The sequence below is a fragment of the Alosa sapidissima genome, chromosome 8, assembly GCF_018492685.1.
Source record: "Alosa sapidissima isolate fAloSap1 chromosome 8, fAloSap1.pri, whole genome shotgun sequence".
Taxonomy (NCBI): domain Eukaryota; kingdom Metazoa; phylum Chordata; class Actinopteri; order Clupeiformes; family Clupeidae; genus Alosa; species Alosa sapidissima.
Window position 1 is genome coordinate 14,882,320 of NC_055964.1, and position 22,040 is coordinate 14,904,359.

At 43.7% G+C, this 22,040-nt stretch overlaps 2 protein-coding genes across 6 annotated transcripts; one reads left to right on the forward strand and one right to left on the reverse strand.

The window, feature by feature from the left end:
* Positions 1 to 286: 286 nt before the first annotated feature.
* On the forward strand, positions 287 to 16,955 carry fkbp15b (FKBP prolyl isomerase family member 15b). Of its 4 annotated transcripts, none has more exons than XM_042102132.1 (30): positions 287 to 510; positions 2,469 to 2,575; positions 2,677 to 2,755; positions 2,898 to 2,967; positions 3,301 to 3,375; positions 3,474 to 3,572; positions 5,278 to 5,427; positions 5,540 to 5,608; positions 5,721 to 5,864; positions 6,163 to 6,311; positions 6,488 to 6,536; positions 6,790 to 6,912; positions 7,032 to 7,122; positions 7,259 to 7,362; positions 7,678 to 7,714; positions 7,873 to 7,982; positions 8,282 to 8,380; positions 8,491 to 8,585; positions 9,731 to 9,833; positions 10,468 to 10,500; positions 11,099 to 11,270; positions 11,548 to 11,684; positions 11,892 to 12,047; positions 12,422 to 12,574; positions 12,681 to 12,773; positions 13,042 to 13,176; positions 13,412 to 13,519; positions 14,353 to 15,128; positions 15,632 to 15,740; positions 16,056 to 16,955. In XM_042102132.1, exons 1-30 carry the CDS (start codon positions 461 to 463, stop codon positions 16,134 to 16,136), a joined length of 3,756 nt encoding a protein of 1,251 aa, XP_041958066.1. In that variant the 5' UTR covers positions 287 to 460; the 3' UTR covers positions 16,137 to 16,955. The 4 variants fall into 4 exon arrangements, with proteins under 4 accessions (XP_041958066.1, XP_041958064.1, XP_041958067.1 ...); XM_042102130.1 differs by having other exon boundaries at positions 288 to 510; positions 7,636 to 7,714; XM_042102133.1 differs by lacking the exon at positions 15,632 to 15,740 and having other exon boundaries at positions 288 to 510; positions 7,636 to 7,714.
* Positions 16,956 to 17,059: 104 nt separating this feature from the next.
* Positions 17,060 to 21,883, reverse strand: stambpb (STAM binding protein b). Of its 2 annotated transcripts, none has more exons than XM_042102139.1 (10): positions 21,637 to 21,883; positions 20,467 to 20,705; positions 20,289 to 20,364; positions 20,018 to 20,113; positions 19,246 to 19,627; positions 18,958 to 19,082; positions 18,610 to 18,747; positions 18,020 to 18,132; positions 17,698 to 17,797; positions 17,060 to 17,530 (listed from the first exon to the last, which is right to left on the reverse strand). In XM_042102139.1, the coding sequence occupies exons 2-10, from the start codon at positions 20,667 to 20,669 to the stop codon at positions 17,474 to 17,476; spliced, it is 1,290 nt and encodes a 429-aa protein (XP_041958073.1). In that variant the 5' UTR covers positions 20,670 to 20,705; positions 21,637 to 21,883; the 3' UTR covers positions 17,060 to 17,473. The 2 variants fall into 2 exon arrangements, with proteins under 2 accessions (XP_041958073.1, XP_041958074.1); XM_042102140.1 differs by lacking the exon at positions 21,637 to 21,883 and adding an exon at positions 21,009 to 21,622.
* Positions 21,884 to 22,040: the final 157 nt, after the last annotated feature.

Here is a 22,040-nt window from a genome sequence, read left to right on the forward strand (position 1 = left end):
TATTTTTAACACGTCTGGCAACTACCTTAGCGTGAAAAGCTCATGTTTCAAATAATAATATGCTAACGATAACACCCTCACCTAGGCTATATCCATCCACTTACATTAAAAATAACTTTAGGCCTATTTGATATTGTTCTGCTGATTAACAAATCTGACATATCGAGTATGAGCATGAGTCATGCTTAAATCATAGTAAGAAGTAGCAGATTAAAAAAAACTGCTATGTGCTTTCTTGTCTCTGTCAGTCCCAAACATCAGGTGGTGGGTCAGCTGATTCCAAGGGAAACAGGAAGCGATGTGGTTGTTAGCTAGTCTAGCTCTCTGGCTACATTAGCTATGACCTGTGCATATTCGAGTACGTTTTGTCCGAAGAGTAAACCACGACATTAGTCGTTTGGAGAGTGCAATAATCCGTATCTGTTTCGTCTGCACTGGAACAGGACATCTAAAAAGAATTATGTTCTCCACAGATGATGAGGATGGAGATTTTTTGTCTCCCACAGGAGGGTGAGTGTCTAGTTCCAGAGGCAAGCTATCAGCAGCTAGGTAGATTCAGTGTTTAGGTAGCTGTAGCCATAGCAGTATACAATAGACCCCACACAGTCCTAGTTTTGTTTCTGTCTTTTATTTTGATTACTTTAACATTAACATATTTGAGTACCATTCAACCACGCCAGTATTAACGTTAATCTAGTTTGACATTTCAGTGTTAGCATATTGTATTGGTGATAATGATTTTAACTTCATCAAAAGATTGTTACTGTACAACAGAAAGTAACTTAAATAGTTGGGTTAGCGGTCTCGTCTTTTTCTGATCAAATATGTTGTTGGCAAATCATTAGAGAAGCATCGTCAACGTTCAATCCCCTTATACGATCAGATGATTGCACAAAAGTGTGAAAAATGACAGTACACAGACAGCACACAGGTCTCGAGCTAGTTAATTAGCAGTCTGTCTGGATGGCTCAGGAGGAGGCAAGAAAACGGCCAGCTTGGTGAGACGAAAGCTTATGGCTACTTCAATTTACACGGATTTGTGGGTGAATGGCGTTGCTAACACCATGTTTTCCGATTTTCACAAGTTGACATTTATATACTCACATGATGATAAGTTTTAGTGGCTCAGTGGGTCATGTGAGTCAGAGGTTTTGATGTCCTGGCAGGAACAGTTCTTGCTCAAGGAAGGAAGTTGAAGTTTAAGATTAGCCCAAGTTAGTTGGACTAATGTGTCTTAAAATGTCAGGGCTGGTGCATGTTTAAGGTGATTCAAGATTAAACTTAGGCTGAAAGAAAACGGCAGAAAAGTTTCACAGGTTTAACTAAATTTGGGCTTTTTGTAAACACGTACACACACACACATGCACACACACACTACACCTGACCACTGCAGATTGTCTTTGTTTGCCTGTAGCTGCTACAGTCCTCATTGATATCAGGTGGATAATCTACTGCACAATAGATCTGTTTTGCTTTCTAATATTTTCTGGGCAGGGGTAGCTGGTGTGGCATGAAATGCAATTTGGAGCCAAATAAACTCTTTCTAGTTTGGCAGAAACATGGCCAAAACAATCGGTATAGATGGGAGGGTGGAGTGGGGGCTGATATAATTCCTCTCACATGCTAGTGGTTATGGGAGGAGGTTAAAGGCAAGGCAAGGCTGGCAGGCCAGCCCCTTCTCAACTGGCTGAAGCTGCTGATTTGAGAGCTGCACTGTGGCTGCCTCATGGAGGCTCATCAGGGCACTTGCCTGCGATTCCCTTCTAAATCTGCCACCAACGTGTGACTGCCACCGATGGATACCAACCGGGAGAGGAGAGACAGGGAGAGGGAAAGGGCTCGCATGATGAAGATCGTCCGTGCGGAAGCACGTTCAAGTAATGTTTTGTCTGGAGTAGTGTCCATCAACAGGTCTTGGGGACCAAGTCCTCAGACTGTCGGCCCTGACCTCACCAGCTTGTACTTACTACGGGACAATGACTACCAGTGGAGGGAGATCCATGGGTCAGCATGAGTTCATAGACGTGTGATAGTCAGATATAGGCCAGTCAGTGTTGGCATGTCTCTTTCATTTGTTTGTTGCTTGGTTTATTAGTTTTGCATGATTAGCTTGCATTAATCTGCATTGATATAGTTTCTTGTAGCCTACATGATAATGTCACTACAGAAATGACTAACTAGTGCTGTGCGTCTTGATATGCTATGTCGCCTGACCTAGTATGGTGTAGGATGTTAAAGAAATGCATGAGTTTTAATACACTTATTTTTTGGCAGATATTTTACTTGGCTTGTCGAAGGAAAACTAGTTGTTTTATGAACTACTGGGTAGTAATTCCTTCTGAGAAGTCAATGTCAGTCTTTGCTGTGCAAGGAGAACAATGCATTGTGATTGTACTGTAAATTCTTTGGGCAGTGAAGGATTTGCGTGTGTGCGCGCATTTGTGTGTGTCTGCGTGTGTGATTTTTAGGGCAAAGTTGGCGTCTCTCTTTGGACTTGATCAGGCAACAAGTCAAGGCAATGAATCATTCCAGTACACGGCCCCAAAGCAACCAAGGAAGAGTTCTATGAACTCAGGTATGATTGCAGATATCTGAGAATATGTTACCAAAGGATTGGCATTTGCCATCCCTTACCTGGCCATCAACATATTCCTGGATTTTTTTGTTTTTTTGAAGGTCCACCTACTCAGAAGCCACCTCCACCAGCTGGAACCCCTGCAGTGCTTTTAGCAACAGCAGTTCATGCCTACAGATAGTAAGTTGTAATAACTGTTGAAAAAATATTAATATACAAGTAGTTACCAGAGAAATAATCAAGTTGTACAGAATGCCCTATTTCCCTGTGACTTGACTGTATATGTAGCCTAATATGTCGTAATTGTTCGTCCCTGCATCAGCGTTAATGGACAGTACATGAAGCAAGGCAAACTGGGAGCTGCTGTGCTGGGAAGTCACACTAGTAAAGAGGTGGGTATCAATGTATGGAGAAAGATAATCAAACAATATGTTATGATTTTGTGTGAATGACAGAATGACTGTTTAGTGAATGTCATAGTGAATGTAGGAAAGGAGTGCATCTTGTGTTTTTAACTTAGATTCAAGTTTGATCGGCACATTGATCAGTACTAGTTCTATTGTAGAGTCATCTGCCTGTTTGCAGTCTGAGTCAGTAAGAATGGTATTCGGCGGAATGGTGGAGCATTCAGTGCTCGAGTTATGGTCCAGCTAAATGGAGTGGTGTGTCACTGGGCGCGAGAGTCCTGCGTTGACAACATGTTGTCTGTCTGTGTTCTCTCATAGTACAAGCTGCTGCTGTATGCCAGTCAACAGAAGCCAGTCACGTCAGCCAAGATTCACACGGGCTTCATCTTCATTGTGAGTCTGGGCAAACTTGAAATGGCTGGACAATGCATTGTCCCTGGTTTTTGTCTTATGCAGAGTTGAACATGCCATACACTGTCTTGCTTCCTCAGGTTCAGCCTAGCAATTACTGCACATTCTACGATGACCAGCGGCAGAACTGGTCAGTGATGTTTGAGTCTGAGAAAGCAGCGCTGGACTTCTGTAAGGAGGTAGGGAGACCACTCTACAGTGTGTTAGCGATTTCAGGTAACATTACTTGTCACTGCACACACTGAGATTTCTGATTGTATTGAAAGCTCTTGCTGGTACCTATAACCATCTGAACTGATTGGTTATGTGGACACAATCAAATCCTGAATGTGCTTAATTGGTGGTAATAAAACCATTAGGGCTGCACAATTAATCGAATTTTAATCACGATCACGATTTTGGCTTCCCACGATCAAATTTGCGTGATCGAGCGATATTAAAAATGCGTGCTCTACCCATTGAACCAACCTGGCAACCCATAGAACACTCCGCTACAAAACAATGTGCCTGCATGCATCCTACCAATGACAACTGTTCCCTGCACTGCTCAGCCTGATGCAATGCTCAGTTTGGATGCACTGTGGACTAGTAGCATTATGTTAACTATTAGTAGGCTAGTTAGACTATACAAAAAAACGACGATCAAAAATCAAATGTGTGGCACAGCAGGCCAAGAGCTTGTCCCTCGAAACGGATCATCCGTTGTTCGAAAATATTTCGGATTTCAGGCAAGTGGAGTTAACCAAAAACTTAAGCAAAGCAGGGCTCTCAACTCATACCGTGAAACGCATCACATGAAACCACACATGCATTTTTATGACGTTAACTTTTAGTCCTTGTTTGCTTCCTCCGATATAGCCTATAATAAGAGTTGAGCTAACGACGGGATCCGTGAATTATATTCATGTATTTTATAAGTTACATGTGCAACCTACAATGCATATGCGTTTCAAGACACAGCCTACTCAAAACGAGTGAACAATAATGAAATTGTAGCCTACACGTCAGTGTTTTACATATCAACGAATGACTAAACCAGGGGTGTCCAAACTGCGGCCCGCCACGCACTTTAATCCGGCCCACCGAGCATTTATTAGTTTATCATAGATCCGGCCCGCCACACTTTAATCCGGCCTGCCAAGCATATAATTAGGTTATCATAGCTAGCTATTTTTTTTCCCAGCGATAGACGACGTTGTGATTAACTTCAGGCTACTGCAAACTGATTTACACTCGTCCTAAAGAACGTTTACAATATCAATGTCAAAACAGCTTGTTACATCGAGATACATAGTATCTCCATTGCAGCAGATCTTACCACGTTATGCTACTCCATTTAATTGGGAACGCATTTGAGCGTGCACGAGAGAGCGCGCAATGGCATTGGCAACAGTTCCCATTAGTGACCATTTACAAACTGAGTGGGCACAGCACTAGCCATAGGCTATTTGAGTGGATCTGGCAAAGGGTCTTAAATTGACAGTGCACCATTTATAAATGAATTAAAAAGCATCAAATTAACAGTATTTCTTAATACTTTGTAATTACTGTGTTGCCATTAACGTTTCCCCAAATATTAACAAAGTAGCAAGCTGAAAGTTTGGAAGTCGCAGTCAATCTATATTTGCAGTAATTTTGGGGAGTAAATGTGAGGGGAAGAATTTGGGTGAGCCAGATAGCAAGTCCAATATGTTTAGGGGGAAAAAATATTTTTGTCACTAAAATTAAATAATAATCGTGATAAATAATCGTGATCTTAATATTGATAAAAATAATCGTGATTATCATTTTGGCCATAATCGTGCAGCCCTAAAAACCATCATGCTGCACCCTATGCATATGAGGAGAGCCTCTAATGAACCAACACTTCCTCTTGTATTGCAGGTGTGTTTGTCAAAGGTCAACAGTGCGGCTCAGCTGGATGCTGTGATCGTGCAGGACCTGACGCTCGGAGAGGGACAGGCAGTGGAGAATGGCGACTCTCTGGAGGTGGCCTACACGGGCTGGCTACTGCAGAACCACACCACTGGAGCGGTATGCACATTATATGAGAGTGAAGTGTAGCGGTAAAGCCCTTCAGTACAAGCAGCTTTACTGTTGAGGCACATCACAGTATTTCCTATATATATACCTGTGCTCCTTGCAGGTGTTTGACTCCAATCTCAATAAAGACAAGCTCCTGCGGCTGAAGCTAGGCGCTGGGAAAGTCATTAAGGTAAGAGTACTCTTTCTTTGGCATCTCTCTACACTTTTTTTTAATGTAATTGATCCAACCTTTGGGTTACCTCTCTCTCTCTCTCTCTCTCTTTCTCTCTCTCCACCCTCAGGGCTGGGAAGAGGGGATGGCGGGCATGAAGAAGGGTGGACGGCGACTTCTTGTGGTTCCCCCCAACCAGGCGTACGGCGCGCAGGGCGTGCCTAACCGCGTGCCAGCGAACAGCACGCTGATCTTTGAAACAGAGATCAGAAGGGTGGGTGACGCATTCACTGAAATAACATATTTAACATATAACATATTATAACATATACATTTGGTTTAAATGTGTACTTGGATAAAACTAGATCTATTCAGTTTTTTTAATGGTTAGACAATCTTTTTTTCTGAGCTGATCCTTCTCACTGACTCCTGTGTCCATCTCACACCCTGACCTGGCATCTTAGCATGTTATTTGTCCATGACCTTCCTCACTTTTACCACTAAGCATGAATAATATGAGAGTGCAGTGTACTTTTTTTAAAGCTCTTAATTTGTGCCCCTGCTCTTCTCAGGTGAAGTTTGCCAAGGATGGAGGCTCTGAGCGGGTCAGTATCGGCTCTCGGGACTCGGCCGCACCCTCGCCTGCCCCCAGTGTGGAGAGTCTGGGCCCTGAGGTGACCGCACAGCCTCCACCTGCTGCCTCAGCTCCGGCTAAACAAGGGTAGGAGTCCCCCTTTTACACACACAGAGACACAGACAGACACACACAAACCTCCAGCAGTGTTATTGGATTACTTCTGCACATAAACATTTTTAATTTGTGTAGTTTAGACATACTGAACATGCTATGAGGAAACACTTACAGTTTGTCATTTTTTCCCCCATTGCTTTACCCAGAGATGCACCCCTGCGTGTGAAATCCAACTCTATCAGTGAACAGTTAACGGTGTGTAGCCGTTCATGGTACACTTTTATCATGAAGCACCATGCTTTCAGAAGATATTCTTGTTGTGGATGCATTTTTTAAAAACTATTATATGTCAATAGTGTGAAATGCAGCAGATGAGGTATTCCTGGACCTACGTGGATTGATATTTTGAAAAGTATTTCTAATTTGTATGTAGTATTTCAGTAATGCTGATCTGTTTTGTCACCACAGCACAGTCTTACCTGCCTCATTCTATTCCATTGTACCCCAGAATCCTGACGTGACCAAAGCCAAGCTCATCTCCCGCATGGCTAAGATGGGTCAGCCCATGCTGCCCTTCCTGGCCGGTCCAGCGACGTCCCCACACGCAGATTCCAGCGACTCTGAAATGGAGGTGAGACACTCTTCAGCTGGGGTGGGAAACTGGGGCACTTACGACACAGACACCAGGCCTGAGTTTGTTGCATGTCTTCTAGGATGACGGATTTAGTTTGTCCCGTCTGGTCTCTCTAGGACCCCAGTGTGTCACGTGCGAAGGAGCGTCCTGTGGCTCCCTCTCCTGAGCCTGTGCAGATCACAGCTGCCCCTCCGACCTCCGTGCATGGTAAAGCTCCTAACCCACATCACCTCATAGTCGTTCACTGTCATAACCCCCACTTACCTTACTAAGCCAGTGGAGACTAATGACTGCACTGATGTCTTCCACTGACCCCCATGTGTTTCCATATGCTCTCCTGTAGTGACCTCACATCCTCATGCGAACCCTGCTGCAGCACTGATGCCGGTCACCATGGCGACTGCCACCCCACAGCCCATGATGCCAGGTTCCCTCCATGCTTTTCAGGTAGAGCGACATTTTCTGTGTTCTGTGCTTGTTTACGTCCTTGCTTGCTAGTGTGTTTGTTCACTTCCCTGCTTGGTAGTATGTTCCGCCTCCATGTTTAATTTATACTTCCTCATCACAGACGATCAATTGCAAGTTTCATTTGTGTTTTTGTCTGTTTGATATCTTTTTTTGTTGAATGGTTTTTGTTTTGTTTTGTTTCATTCTTGTATGCTTTTTGTATGCTTTTGCCTTGCTTCTCTAAAAGCAAATCACTGCTTTTATTTTTCTCAGCCGTACACTTACACACAGTCTGTGGCTCCCTCTCACTTGCAGCCTGAGATGTATGCCGGTCAGACAGTAGCATACCAGGGTAAGTCCTCTCCAGCATCACTCCCATAGAGTTTCTCTGAGGTTCCCACCCTTACACTTTCCCCTGCTCTACATCATTGCCCATCGGCAACAATGCAGCTTGTCATCTCCTCAATATCTAGTAACCTCCGCATGTCTTTCTCATTGGGTTTCTTTAAGGACCTAGAGATGTCACGTCCTTCCTCATGACCGAGGCTCGTCAGCACAACACCGAGATCCGACTGGCCGTGGGCAAAGTTGGAGATAAAGTTGACCAGCTGGCTGCTAAGGTTTGTGTGTAAATTTGTGAAGATTTCACATCATTCATGCAGATGGCATGGAGTGGAGAGAGTTTACAGCCCACTGTAAATCTTTATCTCCCTCTCCTTCAATTATACTGTTAGTTGTTACAGTTTAGCAGATAGGTTGCTCCTGTAATCTGGTTAAAGAGATTTATAGATGGAGCCCACAAGGCAACGTCCACTGCAAACCTTCAGTCAATAGAGAGTTTGAGTTGGCCTCTCTGTTCACATTGATATTATGGCAGCTCTGCTGCTCGCTTTGGTGACGGCCATATGTCTCTGTCCAGGTGGATGACCTCCAGAGGCAGGGTGGACACTCACTGGGGTTCTCCAATGTCTCCATGGAAACATCAATGATCATGCACAACATTCAGAGAATAATACAGGTTAAACAAAACGGCACATTTAAAAGCTTTTTATGTTGTGTTGGTGTGTTTCAATGATTCAGTATCCAGTATATCGTCACAATAAATGGTCTTGTCATGGTTTCACACAGGAAAATGAGTGCTTGAAGAAGGAGGTCTTTGACAAGAGCACACGCATTGAAGAGCAAAACCGCAAGATTGGAGAACTCATCAACCAAAACCAGAGGTCAGACTCACACAGAGCAGTAGGATTTGAGAACAGCATGTTGTGAAAAGCTTGCCTGTGTCCATGTTACACATCCTACTCCAGTCAAGAGTCTGTGGTAGAGATGCAATAACAATAACCGATATTTATTGGTTTGTTGTGGCCGATACCGATACGATAACCGATAATATTACTCTTGAAAAAAAAATGTGAAAAGTGATTTGGGGAAAGCATTTAATAAGCATAATTTTATTGCAGTAATTTTACCTACCACCAAATGATGGACAGAACTCATAATAGTCCTCAATAGTACGGCAGTCAACAACATAACAGTAGCCTAGCCCTACAGTATGTGTGGCTCCTTTAAGTGAACCTGACGTCAGTGAATTGCGAGTGAGTGGCTAGAGAGTTTGAATCGTTTTCATTTAGGACTAAACGCTCATAAACGCTCAGCTTGGAATAAGCTACAGTATAGCGACCAAATCAGTGTTTGTGAGGGAAACTTAGGTTTAGTTTCAACTGCGGGTAACTGAATAAAGCTGCAACTCCTCAGACTGTCTCTTATGTCTGTCTACTCTGTTGCGCACAACCTGCTGCAGCAGAAATGAAAGGCGTTAGCCCCGAAGGTTTTAATAACTTATTATGATGACCTGTCTGGAACTGAAGCACGAATGGTTAGCATATTTCTAGGTAATAATACAAAACCCAAGCTAAAGTAATGCAAATATAATACTTAAAAACAACTTAGAACTAGGCCTACTTATGTACTCGTCCCATAACGAGTTTGTTTATTTGTTTCCCCGACCAGCGCGGTAAAGTGCAAACACACCAGCACAAGACGGCTCTAGATAGGGCTGAGCTCCGCTCTGGTAAGGTTAAATGACGGATCATTCACGAGAGGATTTTGAGATGCACAGATTCCCAAATGAACGCATATCCACAGATTTTGTTAGAGTGGTGAAATACATTCACATCGCTGACATTATATTGAGGAAAAAGTATAGCCAACCAAGCTCAAGTAACTCAGTGTAGCCAGATGGACCTTACGTAGGCCTAAATTAGGACTAATAATATTTTCATTTTTTCACTTATCGGCTAATAATATATCGGCCGCCGATATATCGTGCATCCCTAGTCTGTGGTGTCTTACCTGTCGCTCCCTGCAGGTACATGGAACAAAGTAACCTCCTGATGGAGCAGAGGAATGACTCTCTGAAGAGCACCAGTGAGCAGAGCCAGGCACGACTTCTTCAAGCAGAGCAAGATAAGGTAAGAGCATGGTGTCCACTGAGATATTCTTAGGTGCTCCAGAAGGTGCTTTACCAGTTCTATAATGTTATAGCAGCACTGTGTCCTAGCTTATCCACTCCTGACTAACCTTGGGTTACAATTAGCTTTTATGAGCAACATATCTTATGAACAGTAGAATTATGTGCAGCATGCTTTAATTCAGCATTGTTCAATATGTTGAGTTCTGTGAAAAAGAATACTTGTAATAATGTGTATCAAGCTTGTCCTTTAGTTCCCTTTAGTTCCCTGTTAAATGTCAGTAATGTGCTAATGCACATCTAATACATAATCATTAGAAACTGTGTGAAATGCAAAATGTCTCTAATACACTATACAAAGTGTTTTGTGGGTCTTCTGATGCCGTGTTAAGCCATTGCCATCCTTGTGTTTCTGATGTGTACAGGAAACCCTCTCAATGTAATACATCCTCCCCTCTCCTCAAGGCTTCTTACTTACTGTTAGTCCTCTGGCTATTTGAAAAATGCCTAACACCCCTTTGTTGATCACAATGAACTCCTCTGTCTGATAACATGTGGGCCTTTTCTGCACAGCTGGTCTGTTCTCCTAGCTGTCTGACTTAGGGCCATTAGTAGTGACTGCTTTCTCTTCCCAGCATGCATTTCCACCAGACATGGGTTTGGATCAGGTGAGGTTCAGAGTGTTCTTTCTCAGTCTCTCCGTCTCACCATCATAATCTTCACTAGTCACCTCACTGTCTCTCTCCTTCCATGAGCAACATCTTTGTAAATTGCAACGGCCTCTTAACACTTTTACGTTTTTATTGTTTCTTTTCTTCACACCCCGTGCCATCATCTTCAGGCTGATTCCATTACAAGGAGTTACATTGCTGCCATGTAACAGTCCAGCATCCTAGCTCAGTTACAATTAGTGTAGTGATTTTCTTTTCAGTGTTTGCTTGTTTTATTCCTGCACCTTTTGTACACTGCATTTTCTGTTTTCATTTATCACCTATATAAATTCAGAGATCACTGAACTCTGTCTGTCTGTCTGTCTGTTTCTCTCTCTCTCTCTCTCTCTCTCTCTCTCTCTCTCTCTCTCTCTCTCTCTCTCTCTCTCTCTCTCTCTCTCTCTCTCTGTCTGTTTTTCTCTCTCTGTCTCTCTCTTTCTCTCTCTCTCTCTCTCTCTGTCTGTTTTTCTCTCTCTGTCTCTCTCTTTCTCTGTCTGTTTCTCTCTCTCTCCCTCCCTTTCTCTCGCTGTATCTGTCCCCCTCCACTGTGGCTTAGGCTCATTTGACGGAGGAGTTGGCGGGCTCCACTGCCCGTGTGTCGGAGCTGCAGCTGGAGGTGAGCTCCCAGCAGCAGAAGGCTGCCGCCCTGCAGGCCAAACTGAACACTGCGCTCCAGGAGCGAGACCAACACGCCAGCCAGCTCACCACCCTGCAGACCCAGCTGGAAGGTGTGTGTGGGTGTGGGTGGGTGTGGGTGTGTGTGTGTGGGTGGTATCATCTGCCTGTCGTGTTATGAAAAAAAAAAAAAAAAAAAATCATAATAGTGGAAATCATGCAAATCCTTTTGGTGTTTGCCCTGCAGGGAAGGGAAGTAATTAGTTACTTACTACCAGGTTCCCATGGCCACCAACATTACAAATAGCTCCTTGTTACAACATTTGTGTACAAATGCGCTGACCAACTTCATGATCGGATGAATAATTTGTGTGTGTGTGTGATACACAGAGGTGAAGGAGACGGGGGAAAGAGTACACACACAGTACAAGGCCGAGAAACAGAAGCGCAAAGAGGTGGAGCTGAAGCTGAGCAGTGTGGAGGAGGAGCTGCAGGACCTGACCACAGAGAAGGACAGCCTGGAGCGAGTGAGTAGCCCCACACTAGGGCTGCAACGATTAGTCAAATGACTGATTACTTATCAACTATTAGATTAATTGTCAACTATTCTGGTTATCGGTTAGTTATGTCAGACACGAGGAGGAGGTAGCAGGTGTTTGATGATCAGTGATGATGGTGATCTGATTGATTGAGTGTGTTGTGTGTGTGTGTGTGTGTGTGTGTGTGTGTGTCAGACTCTTTTGGACAGGAAGAGGAAGTGGCAAGCTGAGCGTGAGCGCTGTGACGAGGAGCTGGAGGAGGTGCGCAGGAGCAGCCAGCAGGAGCTGGACAACCTGAGGAGCCAACTGCGCAAGGCCAGGACGAGCACTGACCACGCCGCCCAAGAACAGGTGCGTGTGAGAATCTTATGTATGAGTCCCTGTGGAGGTTGGTGGCTGATGCGCCCTGTACTTCTGAATGCTTGTGTCACTCCAGAGATTATCTGCTTTCTTTGGCCATTTATCACATGCACTGGTTTAGATATTCAAGGCTGTCTTAAGATTTCACTCTTTTGGTCAACAATAAGCTTGTGTGTGTGTGTGTGTGTGTGTGTGTGTGTGTGTGTGTGTGTGTGTGTGTGTGTGTGTGTGTGTGTGTGTGTGTGTGTGTGTGTGTGTGTGTGTGTGATCTTGCATGGATTGTCAGTAAAACATTGATGATCTCTCTATAAGGGTCAGTCTATCAGTGTAAGTATTGGGGGAGTTGACCTGTGTGTGTTTTGCAGATGACCCAGCTGCAGGCTGAGCTGGAACAGGAGTGGCAGGCCAAGTGTGACCAAGCTCTGGCTTCAGCCAAGGAGCAGCAGACTCGAGCGATTGTAGAGCTCACCGAGCACAGAGACGGCCTGGAGGTCAAACTCACACAACTACAGGAGAAGGTACTGTTTACATATCCACACATAAACAAATAGCTCCTCAAGTAATATAACACCATGTGCACCTTGCGCTTCTTACTGACCTGTGAGTCCTGTCTGCCTCCCACAGTTCTCAGTGCTGAAGCAATCCCGGGAGTCAGAGGAGCAGAGACTCCTCCAGCAGCAGGATCAGAGTGAGGAGCTGCAGGCTCTCAAAGACAAGGTGCTGCTGACACGCTTCTCCAGAGACATTTATTAAAAACCTGCACTATGATTTTAAAAAACAAAAAAAAATTGATAAACAACCTAATTTTTGCACATTTGCGAATGTGGACTGATGCTGACTATCTCTCTTTTGTTCCTTTACAAGACCTGATCAATTGTCAACAGTTATATATCACCACACAAAGAGATTCTGTATTTTACTCATCCATGTTTCTCATTCTTTTTCCCCCATCCCTCTTTCTCTCCATTTCCCTTCTATCGGTCAGTACTCTGCTCTGGAGGGCCGGGCGGTGTCCATGAGGCAGCAGTATGAGACTCGCGTGGCGGAGCTGGAAAGGCGTCTGGAGGAGCAGCAGCCGCAGGAGGAGGAGAAGCTGGAGCAGGCAGACACCGCAGTAGAGGTGGGGAGAGCAGGTCCTCCCTTATGTCCACAACAGCATACCTGTACACAGTAGAGATCGGAATTGAGAACTCAGGGAGAAATTGTGAAGGGAGTCCAGGGAAACTTACTTTAGGTTCCCCATCATAAGACCTCAAGAGAATATCTTATCCATATTGTTACCCATGTCTCTGTCTCTGTCTCTCCGTGGGGGTTGTTGTCTGATACAATCTCCTGGCCTTGTGTTGTGATTGCAGGTGAAGCGTGTGATGAATGGAGTGTTCCACTCACTACGGGGGGAGTTTGACCTCCATGAGTCCTACAAAGGCAGTGCCATTCTTGGTGTTCTGGTCAGCACCATTAAGGTATGTAACCCCCTCTATCCCTCACAGGACTACAACCTAATGATCTTCCAGCATTCACTTGTGAGGGAGTCAGAAATATATTCAGCCAGGGACGTCACTAGGATTGAAAGACAGGGAGGGGCTTAGCCCCCAGGTTTGTGGGTAATGAATAATCACACCTTCTTTAATTCAATTATTATTAGTTATAAGGCATCTATCAGGACTTGTTTTCTGGCTCACTCTCTTTTCTTTCCCTGCCTTCTTTGGAAGACTGATATTGTATCTTGCTTGTTTTGTCGCTAGCTAGCGTTTTCTATAGCCTACCTATGTTGAACTTAGTCTAAATTACAGCAGTGTTAAAATTGGCAACTACAATATATCCCTTTCTTTCCCTTAAGTAGACGTAAAGGAATTACAAGTCACAACACCTACTTACAATTTCACTCTGTGTGTTCACTGCTAATCCTCCTTCTTCTGCTTGCAACTCTGCCGACCGTTTAGGAAAATTAACGTTACAATGAACCCTAACTCACCCCTAGTGATAGCCCACCTAGCAACCAGAGCGATACTTTTAATTAAATAATGGCAACTTGTACTATTATTTATTTCAACTCATAGTCCTGCTTTTTACGTTAAGTGCATGCCTGCAACTATTTCCTTTAAAAAAAAAAAACATTTTTTTAATTACTATAATTGTTTAGGGGGGGGCTTTTGATCATCTTAGGGTGGCTTCATGTAAATGTGTCAAGTGCAGTAGTTTGTGGTAGATTCAATCACCTAATGAGGATTGCATGTAATTTCTTATGTATGACGTATTTTCTTACATTATGTACCATTCTGATATCCTCCTCTAGAATGTAACCCTACAACTCCTTGCAAAGAGTGAGAAGACTTCTGTAGAACAGAGTCAACAAGAGGAGGAAGAGGAAGATGAGGAAGATGAGGAAGAGACTGAAGTGTCACCGACCACACAGATGAATGGGAAGAAAGAGGAGGTGGATGACAAAGAAAAAGAGATTGATGAGAAGGACGTGGAGAAGAATGTGCAGAAAGTGGTGGAGGAGAAGAGTGCACCTCCAGAGAGAGAGGAGGAGAAGAGTGCACCTCCAGAGAGAGAGGAGAAGAGTGCACCTCCAGAAAGAGAGGAGGAGAAGAGTGCACCTCCAGAAAGAGAGGAGGAGAAAGTGCCTGAAGCCATCAGAGATGAAGTGGCCACGGACAAGCATGCAGAACAGCCAGGGAAAGCGGAGGAGGAAGTCGTCCCAGAGAACAATGAAGTGCCCACTCGCACTGACCAGGAAGCACAGCACACAGAAGTCGTGACCAATCAGGTGACTGTTATGGACACTACTGTACAAGCTGTCTGCCAGGCAGACAGCCAGAGTGCCAAAGAGACTGTAGACCCAAGCAAGGCCAAACCCCAAGAGCACTTAGTTTCTGAGGAAGAGGTAAAGCCACACCCTCCTACCGACACCAGCCCTGACAAAGACACAGGGAAGCACAACGAGAACGCGGCCAACCCTCTAGGGGAAGCTGTTGTCACGGACACCAGATCTGGACCACCCACTCAGCCCCCACCACCACCACCAAACGTCACACACGAAAACACAAAGGCCACCACATCCAACAGGTACAGGAAGATTATCCAACTCCGATATCAATCTGCTAATTCGCAATTTCCAAAAGGCAGATAATAAGACAGGAAGAGCTTTGTAAATGAGCTTTTATCAGTTCTGACATACCATGGAGTATGGAGGTTGATGATCCCACATTGTATTTGCATGGTTATAGTAAGTCTTATTAAATGGACACCACCTGGCTCATTATTTCATCAGACTGATCATACTCTAATCATCAATTTCATTGTGGCGTCTTTAAAATAATAATAATAATAATAATAATAATAGCTTTGAAATCAGCAAAACTAACCCATCCCAGTCTGGACTGCATGCTGTCTGTATTTCTTAACAATGTCAAAGTCCCACCCCACTTCTCTATACTCTGATACCCCCAGATTCTCTGTGTACTTACTGTGGACTTGTGTCCTCCATGTCCATCTATTTCTCTCCCTGTGTCTGTCTGTCTGTGTGTGTGTCCCTCCTGTGTCCTGTGCTCTCTGTGCTACTCTCTCAGTCTGACTGGGGGAGTAGAGGAGGAAAATGGAGAGGAGCCATTTTTCAAGAAGGCCGCCCCCCCGGTCAAACCCCCACCCACCCCGACAGAGGATGACGATGATGAGTTGGTGAGGAAGAATCTGCCATGGCCCCCGACAGGCTCTCAGATTCCACACTAACATTCCACACTCCCTCTAACAACTATGTACTTACTCATTGGTAGTGGTAGTAGCAAAATCAATGCCAATCATCCCAAAGACTGATTGACCTGGTAGAGTTCTAAAACACTGTTGTGAATTGTCTTGTGACCTCACTATACAGAAATACCACAAAGAACTCCTCAGGACTTACACTCTCCTATCTGGGAGGTAAAATGCCAACTTATTGCATTGCTTGTGTGCATTTCCCCATTCACTAATGCATTTCTATCTGCCACGTTTCAGAGTATGAAGGGAAGACCTCCCCCTGCCCCACTGTTTGGAGATGACGACGATGACGAGGATGATTTGGACTGGCTGAGCTGAGCAGTGACCAAAAGCTGCCTTTAAGGAGGCCAGGACAGTTCCATGGCAGAGCAGCCTGCTGGCAAACGAGATGAATTTCCATCTGATTGGTTGGATGGATGAAGGACTGGGTTGGACTGGAGCTGAACTGCCGCTGCTGAATGTCACCATGGATGTATACCAGAGCACCAGCCACAGGGGATGTCCTATGATTCTCTAGTACTCAGATCAGAGGGAAAGCAAACAATCTGTGGCTTAAAGGTCCTGACGGTTGAACTGAAGGTCATACAGAAACAGAAGAGACTGTGATTGACTGGTTTGCTGCTTCTTAAAAAAAAAAAAAAAAAAATATCATGATCTTTCACTTGGGGTAGCTTGTCTTAATTCTCAAACAGCTACCACTGTTAATGTTTCTTTCTTTCACAGGCACTTCATAAAACGGCTTTTTACTTGGAAGATCATGGTTCCTTTAAAAGCTGCATTATTTGTGACCGCAAAGCCTTTTGATATAACAGACTACATATTGTAGGACGAACAATGACATTTCACAAGACCTGTATGAGAATGAGAAAAAAAAAAAATGTTTTAAGTATGAAGCCTATGAAGTGTGGCTAAGCTGATTACTGGCCTCGCTTTTATTTGAAAGCCCAGATGTTCATTTAATGTGTTGATTCATGCATCGTTTCCTTACTTTTTGTAAAGAGGATTCTTGAGATTCAACAAATATTTTCAGCATTGTGCTATCTGTGCTAGCTGGCAAATGGTAGAATTTTACATCCTGTTTCTTTTTTGCTAACAGTAATTAATGTTGATTAATAAATAGAGTACTACCTTTCAGAAGCTAGTATTTCTCCCTTTCTCATTAATCTGCAGACTGCAGTGAACAATGGCAGTAAGGTGTGTTTGTGTCTGATCAGAATTAAAGAGGCACTTTGTGAGAATCATTCCTTGAAAAATATCACTCATCTCCTTTAATAGTTTAGCAACAATTAGTGTGGAACCATTATGGGATTATAAATAAAAGATAAACACAGGAGGGTCAAGAACAGAGTATACAGTGATACAATCCCTAATGAGAATGAGTATTCTGAGGTTAAGTGTCCATCCCTGAGCTCCCCGTAGACAACATTTAAAGGATTTTTATTCACTCTTGCCCCTTATACAAGTGCATCAGATAGGCTGATATGCCAAACGAAGTCCCGTCCCTAAAGACACTCCATAGCCCTCTGGTCTTGGCTTCAAATAATCTCCCATCCAGGTTCTTGGAGTGCTAGTTGCCATAGAATGTAAATTAATATAAAGTCAAAGAGTGGTTGTTCTCTACTTCATCGCACCGATACTCGGTATGTGATCAGACTTCATCGCAGGTCCAACATTGTGATCGTGGCGTCTGTGATAATGATATGGCTTCCTTCCTGTCATAGCAAAGACAAAAGGTGGAAGAAAGTACTTTTTAACTTCAACTCAATTGCACCATTTTAATCACAAATACACCAATTTAACCTATTCTGTATTTAACACTGAAATGCATAGGGTTGTGGTTCATATTTTGAAGAGTATTTGAAAAGATAGTGAAACTCACAGCAAAGAGAGGAGGGTGTTTGGAGTGTGGATGGAAGCCCTTTTGTTTACAGGTAGATATCTCCTCCATTCCATGGTCTGTCAGCCTGAAGTATCCCGTCCTGCCAGAAAAGCAAGTCATGCAGTGTCTTGGCCAAGAGGAATACGGTGACACTATTTATTTTTTTTATTTTTTTTTTTAACCGTCAATCTAGAAAAAAACTTGCACATCATTATTTGTGGAGTGTTTAATCCATTTATTTTTTAACCTTATTTTTTTAACCACAATGGCTTATCTTGCTTTGGACTGTTCATAAATGCCCAGGGACTGTGTTAAGACTCACTCGTTGAACTTTGGGGAGCACACAATAGCGATGGCCTCTGGTAGCATTATTTGGTAGGAGCAGTGTGTGTGAAGATCAACGCTGGATAAGAACGCTGTCTGTGTAGGGTGTGTCTACAACACATGAAATTCAAAGTCATATTCAAAGCACAGTTCAATCTCAAACATAATCAGGTTCTCTCTTCACTGATATAGTAAATAGGTTAGTCACATAAGACATAATTATCTAGATGGCTCTATGGAGGTGTTGATTCTAGAACGTAAGAATGAAAAAGAGAACTACATTGGTTAAAAAATGAACATCTGTATAATGCAAACCGGGAACTTACTGTACAGGCAGGCCCCATCAGGCACGTAATACTCTGCTGCAACAATTAGCTTCCACTATATAATCCATGGAACTGGCTACACCTGACGTGACAGCAGTACGTACATTCGAAAAAATTAAACCAGTCTTCTAAACCTATCTTTACGCTTTGAGAACAGGATGCTTCAATTGACCCCGTGTAGCCCGGCTGTTAGTCTTTGGCCAATGCTGAAATATGTACCATTTTTGGTCGTGCGTGCACACATCCATATAACGGTACTCACATGAATCCAGCCCAGGGTAATGAGGTCATACTGGCCCTGGACCAGGAAGAGCTCCTCTTCATTCTCCGTGTCACAGTAGTCTGGGCCCCCACACTGCTTTGGCACTATCACATGGGTTATTGTGAAAGCATTCCTGGTCTGGGGAAAACGGTCACAGTGTTTGTATACATGTCGGTGTATTATTATGTCTCGATGAAGACCGTCACTATGGAGGGATGTAAAACTGGAGTTGAACTGGTAGAACAACTGGTGACAGAAATGGCATCTGATAAAAAGTAAGATGATAAATGCATGTTAAAAGCCAGAGGGGGCACATGACAGAAGGCAGAGAAGGTTTCTGTGGCGTACCAGTTTGCCACAGAGAATTCCACAGGTTTCCACTGATCTGATAGTGTTGGCATTGGCTATTCTCAGGAACTGGCTACAAAGCTCAGCTGGCACAGTCAGTTGCCTCAGCCCATCGACCATGATATCTGTGCCACAGAAAAGAAACAGGATGAAATTCGCAGGCAAGAGAGATCAACAAAAATTCAGAACTTCATTGCTTCATAACTACTGTATATTATGTATATTAATCAACTCCAACTAGACAAAGAAACCTAGGAAGGCACTTTAGAAAAACAAAATATGTTTTACTGTTGCTAGTTGAGATGAGGGTTCCTGGCTTGAGTGATCGGTCAAAAGCGGGAGGCGATACAGGTGTCTGCGCAGGTTCACCGGAGTGGTTGGCGCTGGGGTACACAGGACTCTGTGCCGTCGCCTGAACCGGGAGCGGAGGACCCTGTATCCCAGGGAGGAGTGGGGTGTCAGTGGTGAGGGCACCAGCAGTCGGGGCGTTGAACTCCTGGAGGATTCGCTTGCGCTCCTTCTCCAGCTCCTGGCGGCGGATCATCTCCTCGAAGGCGCTGAACTGCTCCTGCTCGCGCTGCCGCCGCTGCATCTCGGCCACGCGCTGCCTCTCCGTGTCCAGCTCTCGCTGCCGCGACAGCTGCTGAGCCATGGCGGCCTCCTCCGCCTGCTGTAAATGACCACACACACCTCTACATGTAAGCTTCAGAACAGACCACAGCAACAAGACCCAACATTCCAAATCCACTTGCACAACACCATCACACAGGGTCTTTTTGTTTGCTGTCTGTAATAGCTATATTTCTCTCCACATGTTATAATGCAATAACGCAGTTACACACTAAAATGTAAAAAGTATGGCTAGCAACTTATCATCCACTTTTTTCTGTAACACCCACATCTAATAACAAGAGGAAAGCACAAAAAACAATTAAGAATTGGTGTTAAACACATGGACTAGGATGAGAAATGTCTATCTTGATATTATGTGGAACATAATGCCATTAAAGCCAGTTGCTGTTATGCTGTTTTCGAGGATAGAGGCAGGAAAGGAGCTTACCTTTCTGACTATATAGTCAGCATACTCCCGTTCATATCGCCTGAAGATATGTTTCTTAAGCTCTTCTGCTTGAGGAAAGGCAATTTCCTTGAGTTTCTGTTTTGGTGGCAAAATGGATAAGAAAACACACACATCAAAATAACATAAAACATGCTGTTTTCATCAGACATGAAATATACATCAAACACACACACATATGGAAAAATTGGTGTCATTACATTCAGGGTAAATCAGTTGGGAGTGGTTGTGTGAATCAATAACATACACTCACCTTTAAAGTGTCCTTCTTTTCGGGAATAGCTGAATTCTTATACTCTGGATGTTTTGGCAGCTTTTCGATGAAAAGCCTGATGGAATAAAAATGAAGTTTCGATAAGTTCATATGGCACCTATTACATGTCTTGTAACTTGTGTCTCACTCAAACACACCAACAGCCCCCAGCTCTTACGTGATGTATTTGTTATAAAGGATGAAAGCATGCTCTGTGTTCCCCTCCTCAGCGTAGGTGTGGGCCATCCGAATCATCTCCATGCCGGAGCGGAAGTATCGGCGAGCGGGCACGTTCTCATTGACGTCCACAGCGCTCCCCTTCTTGACTAAGGCACGCACCCGCTCCTCAGGCGGGAGACTTGGATCTGTGTGGTCTAACATGATCCCCTTCAATCAGAGGATCTCCTACTTGAACACCTGAAATGCACAGCCCAATCAATGGAGTGTCGGCCTAAATAAAGATCTAGTTACATTTTGAACACGTTGGAATGAGTACATCAAAGAATTACTTGGTGGTGTACAGATTGTCATCACCAAGGCAAACTGGAAAATAGGCACATTGCTGTGAGTAACTTTTGACTTTCAAACTTTAGTGTAAGCAGTTGTCTCTTTTTGCATTCCAAGTAGTACTATGTAGTTACACTATTGTCAGAGAACTGAAGTTTCTAGTTATCTGTCTAATCTGTAGTGCCAGTTATGCAATGAGTTCAGTTGTAAAACCTTGTCAGTGAGCTTTCAGTCATAGAGGATTGCCTTTGGAAGTGCTACAGTCATTTAATGTTGTTGCTCAATCCAACTCAAGGGGCAAGTGTGTTCTCTGTGCATTCCACGACATGAACATGTAACACCAGCAGAGTTAGACAGGATTCAGGGTACTGTGTTAACACGATTAGCGTTGTAGTGCATTCTCCCTTGTCATCTGGGAAATCCAGTTCTGTGCTTGAAACATAAAACAATTTAACGATATAAAGCCTGTTGTAGCACGGCCTCTAACGTTAGTCCATGTGCTGGAGGCTGAGTTTAGTCAGAGCCCGTCTAGTGTAATTCCATTTGTAGGCAGAAACTTACGTTATTCTGTCAAATACAGCATGTCAACCAATTTAGCCAGCGGTACGACTAGATTAGCTAACTTGTCACCATGTTGGGTGACCAAATCTCAGCTCTCTCAACACACCTTATTAAGACCTACAATTGAGATTCTAGAGTGATTTTTCTCTGTCCTTCCGCGTGTTAACTAACATTAACTTCAAACTGTTTGATTTTAAACAATTTCCAGACAACCATGCTACCATCATGCTACTGATGTCGATTGTACAGAAAACAAACAACACTCTTAGCAGCTACTTACCTGGTTGTTGGTAGATCACTATAGCCTATAGCGCACTATATCTGGTAACGTTAAGTGAGTTCATTTCACGGAGTTGCTACAATTGTTTTATAAATTAAAATAAATCGTGATAATTTAATATTCAGTCCCCAGAGAATAGTATAATATGCGTAACGTTGTATGGACAGACCAATATTGAATGTGGTCGATTTTGGGCTGAACGCGGATGGTCAACACCAGTTTACGCGGAAGAACCTCGAACCGGAAATACGCAAGCGCACCCACGCTCGCCCATTCAAAATCTAGCACCTCTCCAGTCCAGACTCCAACACTCCACTCACAATCTAGTCCTCATAGTCGAACATCTTCAGCAATATCGCAAACAGCTGTTTTTTGATATTACACATATAATAATCTAAGCACAC

Bases quoted from the DNA above. Each gene is read 5' to 3' on its own strand.
- fkbp15b (XM_042102130.1), top strand. From the start codon at position 461: ATGTTCTCCACAGATGATGAGGATGGAGATTTTTTGTCTCCCACAGGA. The intron at 11,685-11,891 runs GTGAGTAGCCCC...TGTGTGTGTCAG, and splicing joins AGAAGGACAGCCTGGAGCGA to ACTCTTTTGGACAGGAAGAG. The intron at 15,741-16,055 runs GTGAGGAAGAAT...GCCACGTTTCAG, and splicing joins AGGATGACGATGATGAGTTG to AGTATGAAGGGAAGACCTCC.
- stambpb (XM_042102139.1), bottom strand. From the start codon at position 20,669: ATGTTAGACCACACAGATCCAAGTCTCCCGCCTGAGGAGCGGGTGCGT. The intron at 20,365-20,466 runs GTAAGAGCTGGG...TTATTCCATCAG, and splicing joins CTTTATAACAAATACATCAC to GCTTTTCATCGAAAAGCTGC. The intron at 18,748-18,957 runs GTACGCCACAGA...CGTTTTCCCCAG, and splicing joins GAATTCTCTGTGGCAAACTG to ACCAGGAATGCTTTCACAAT.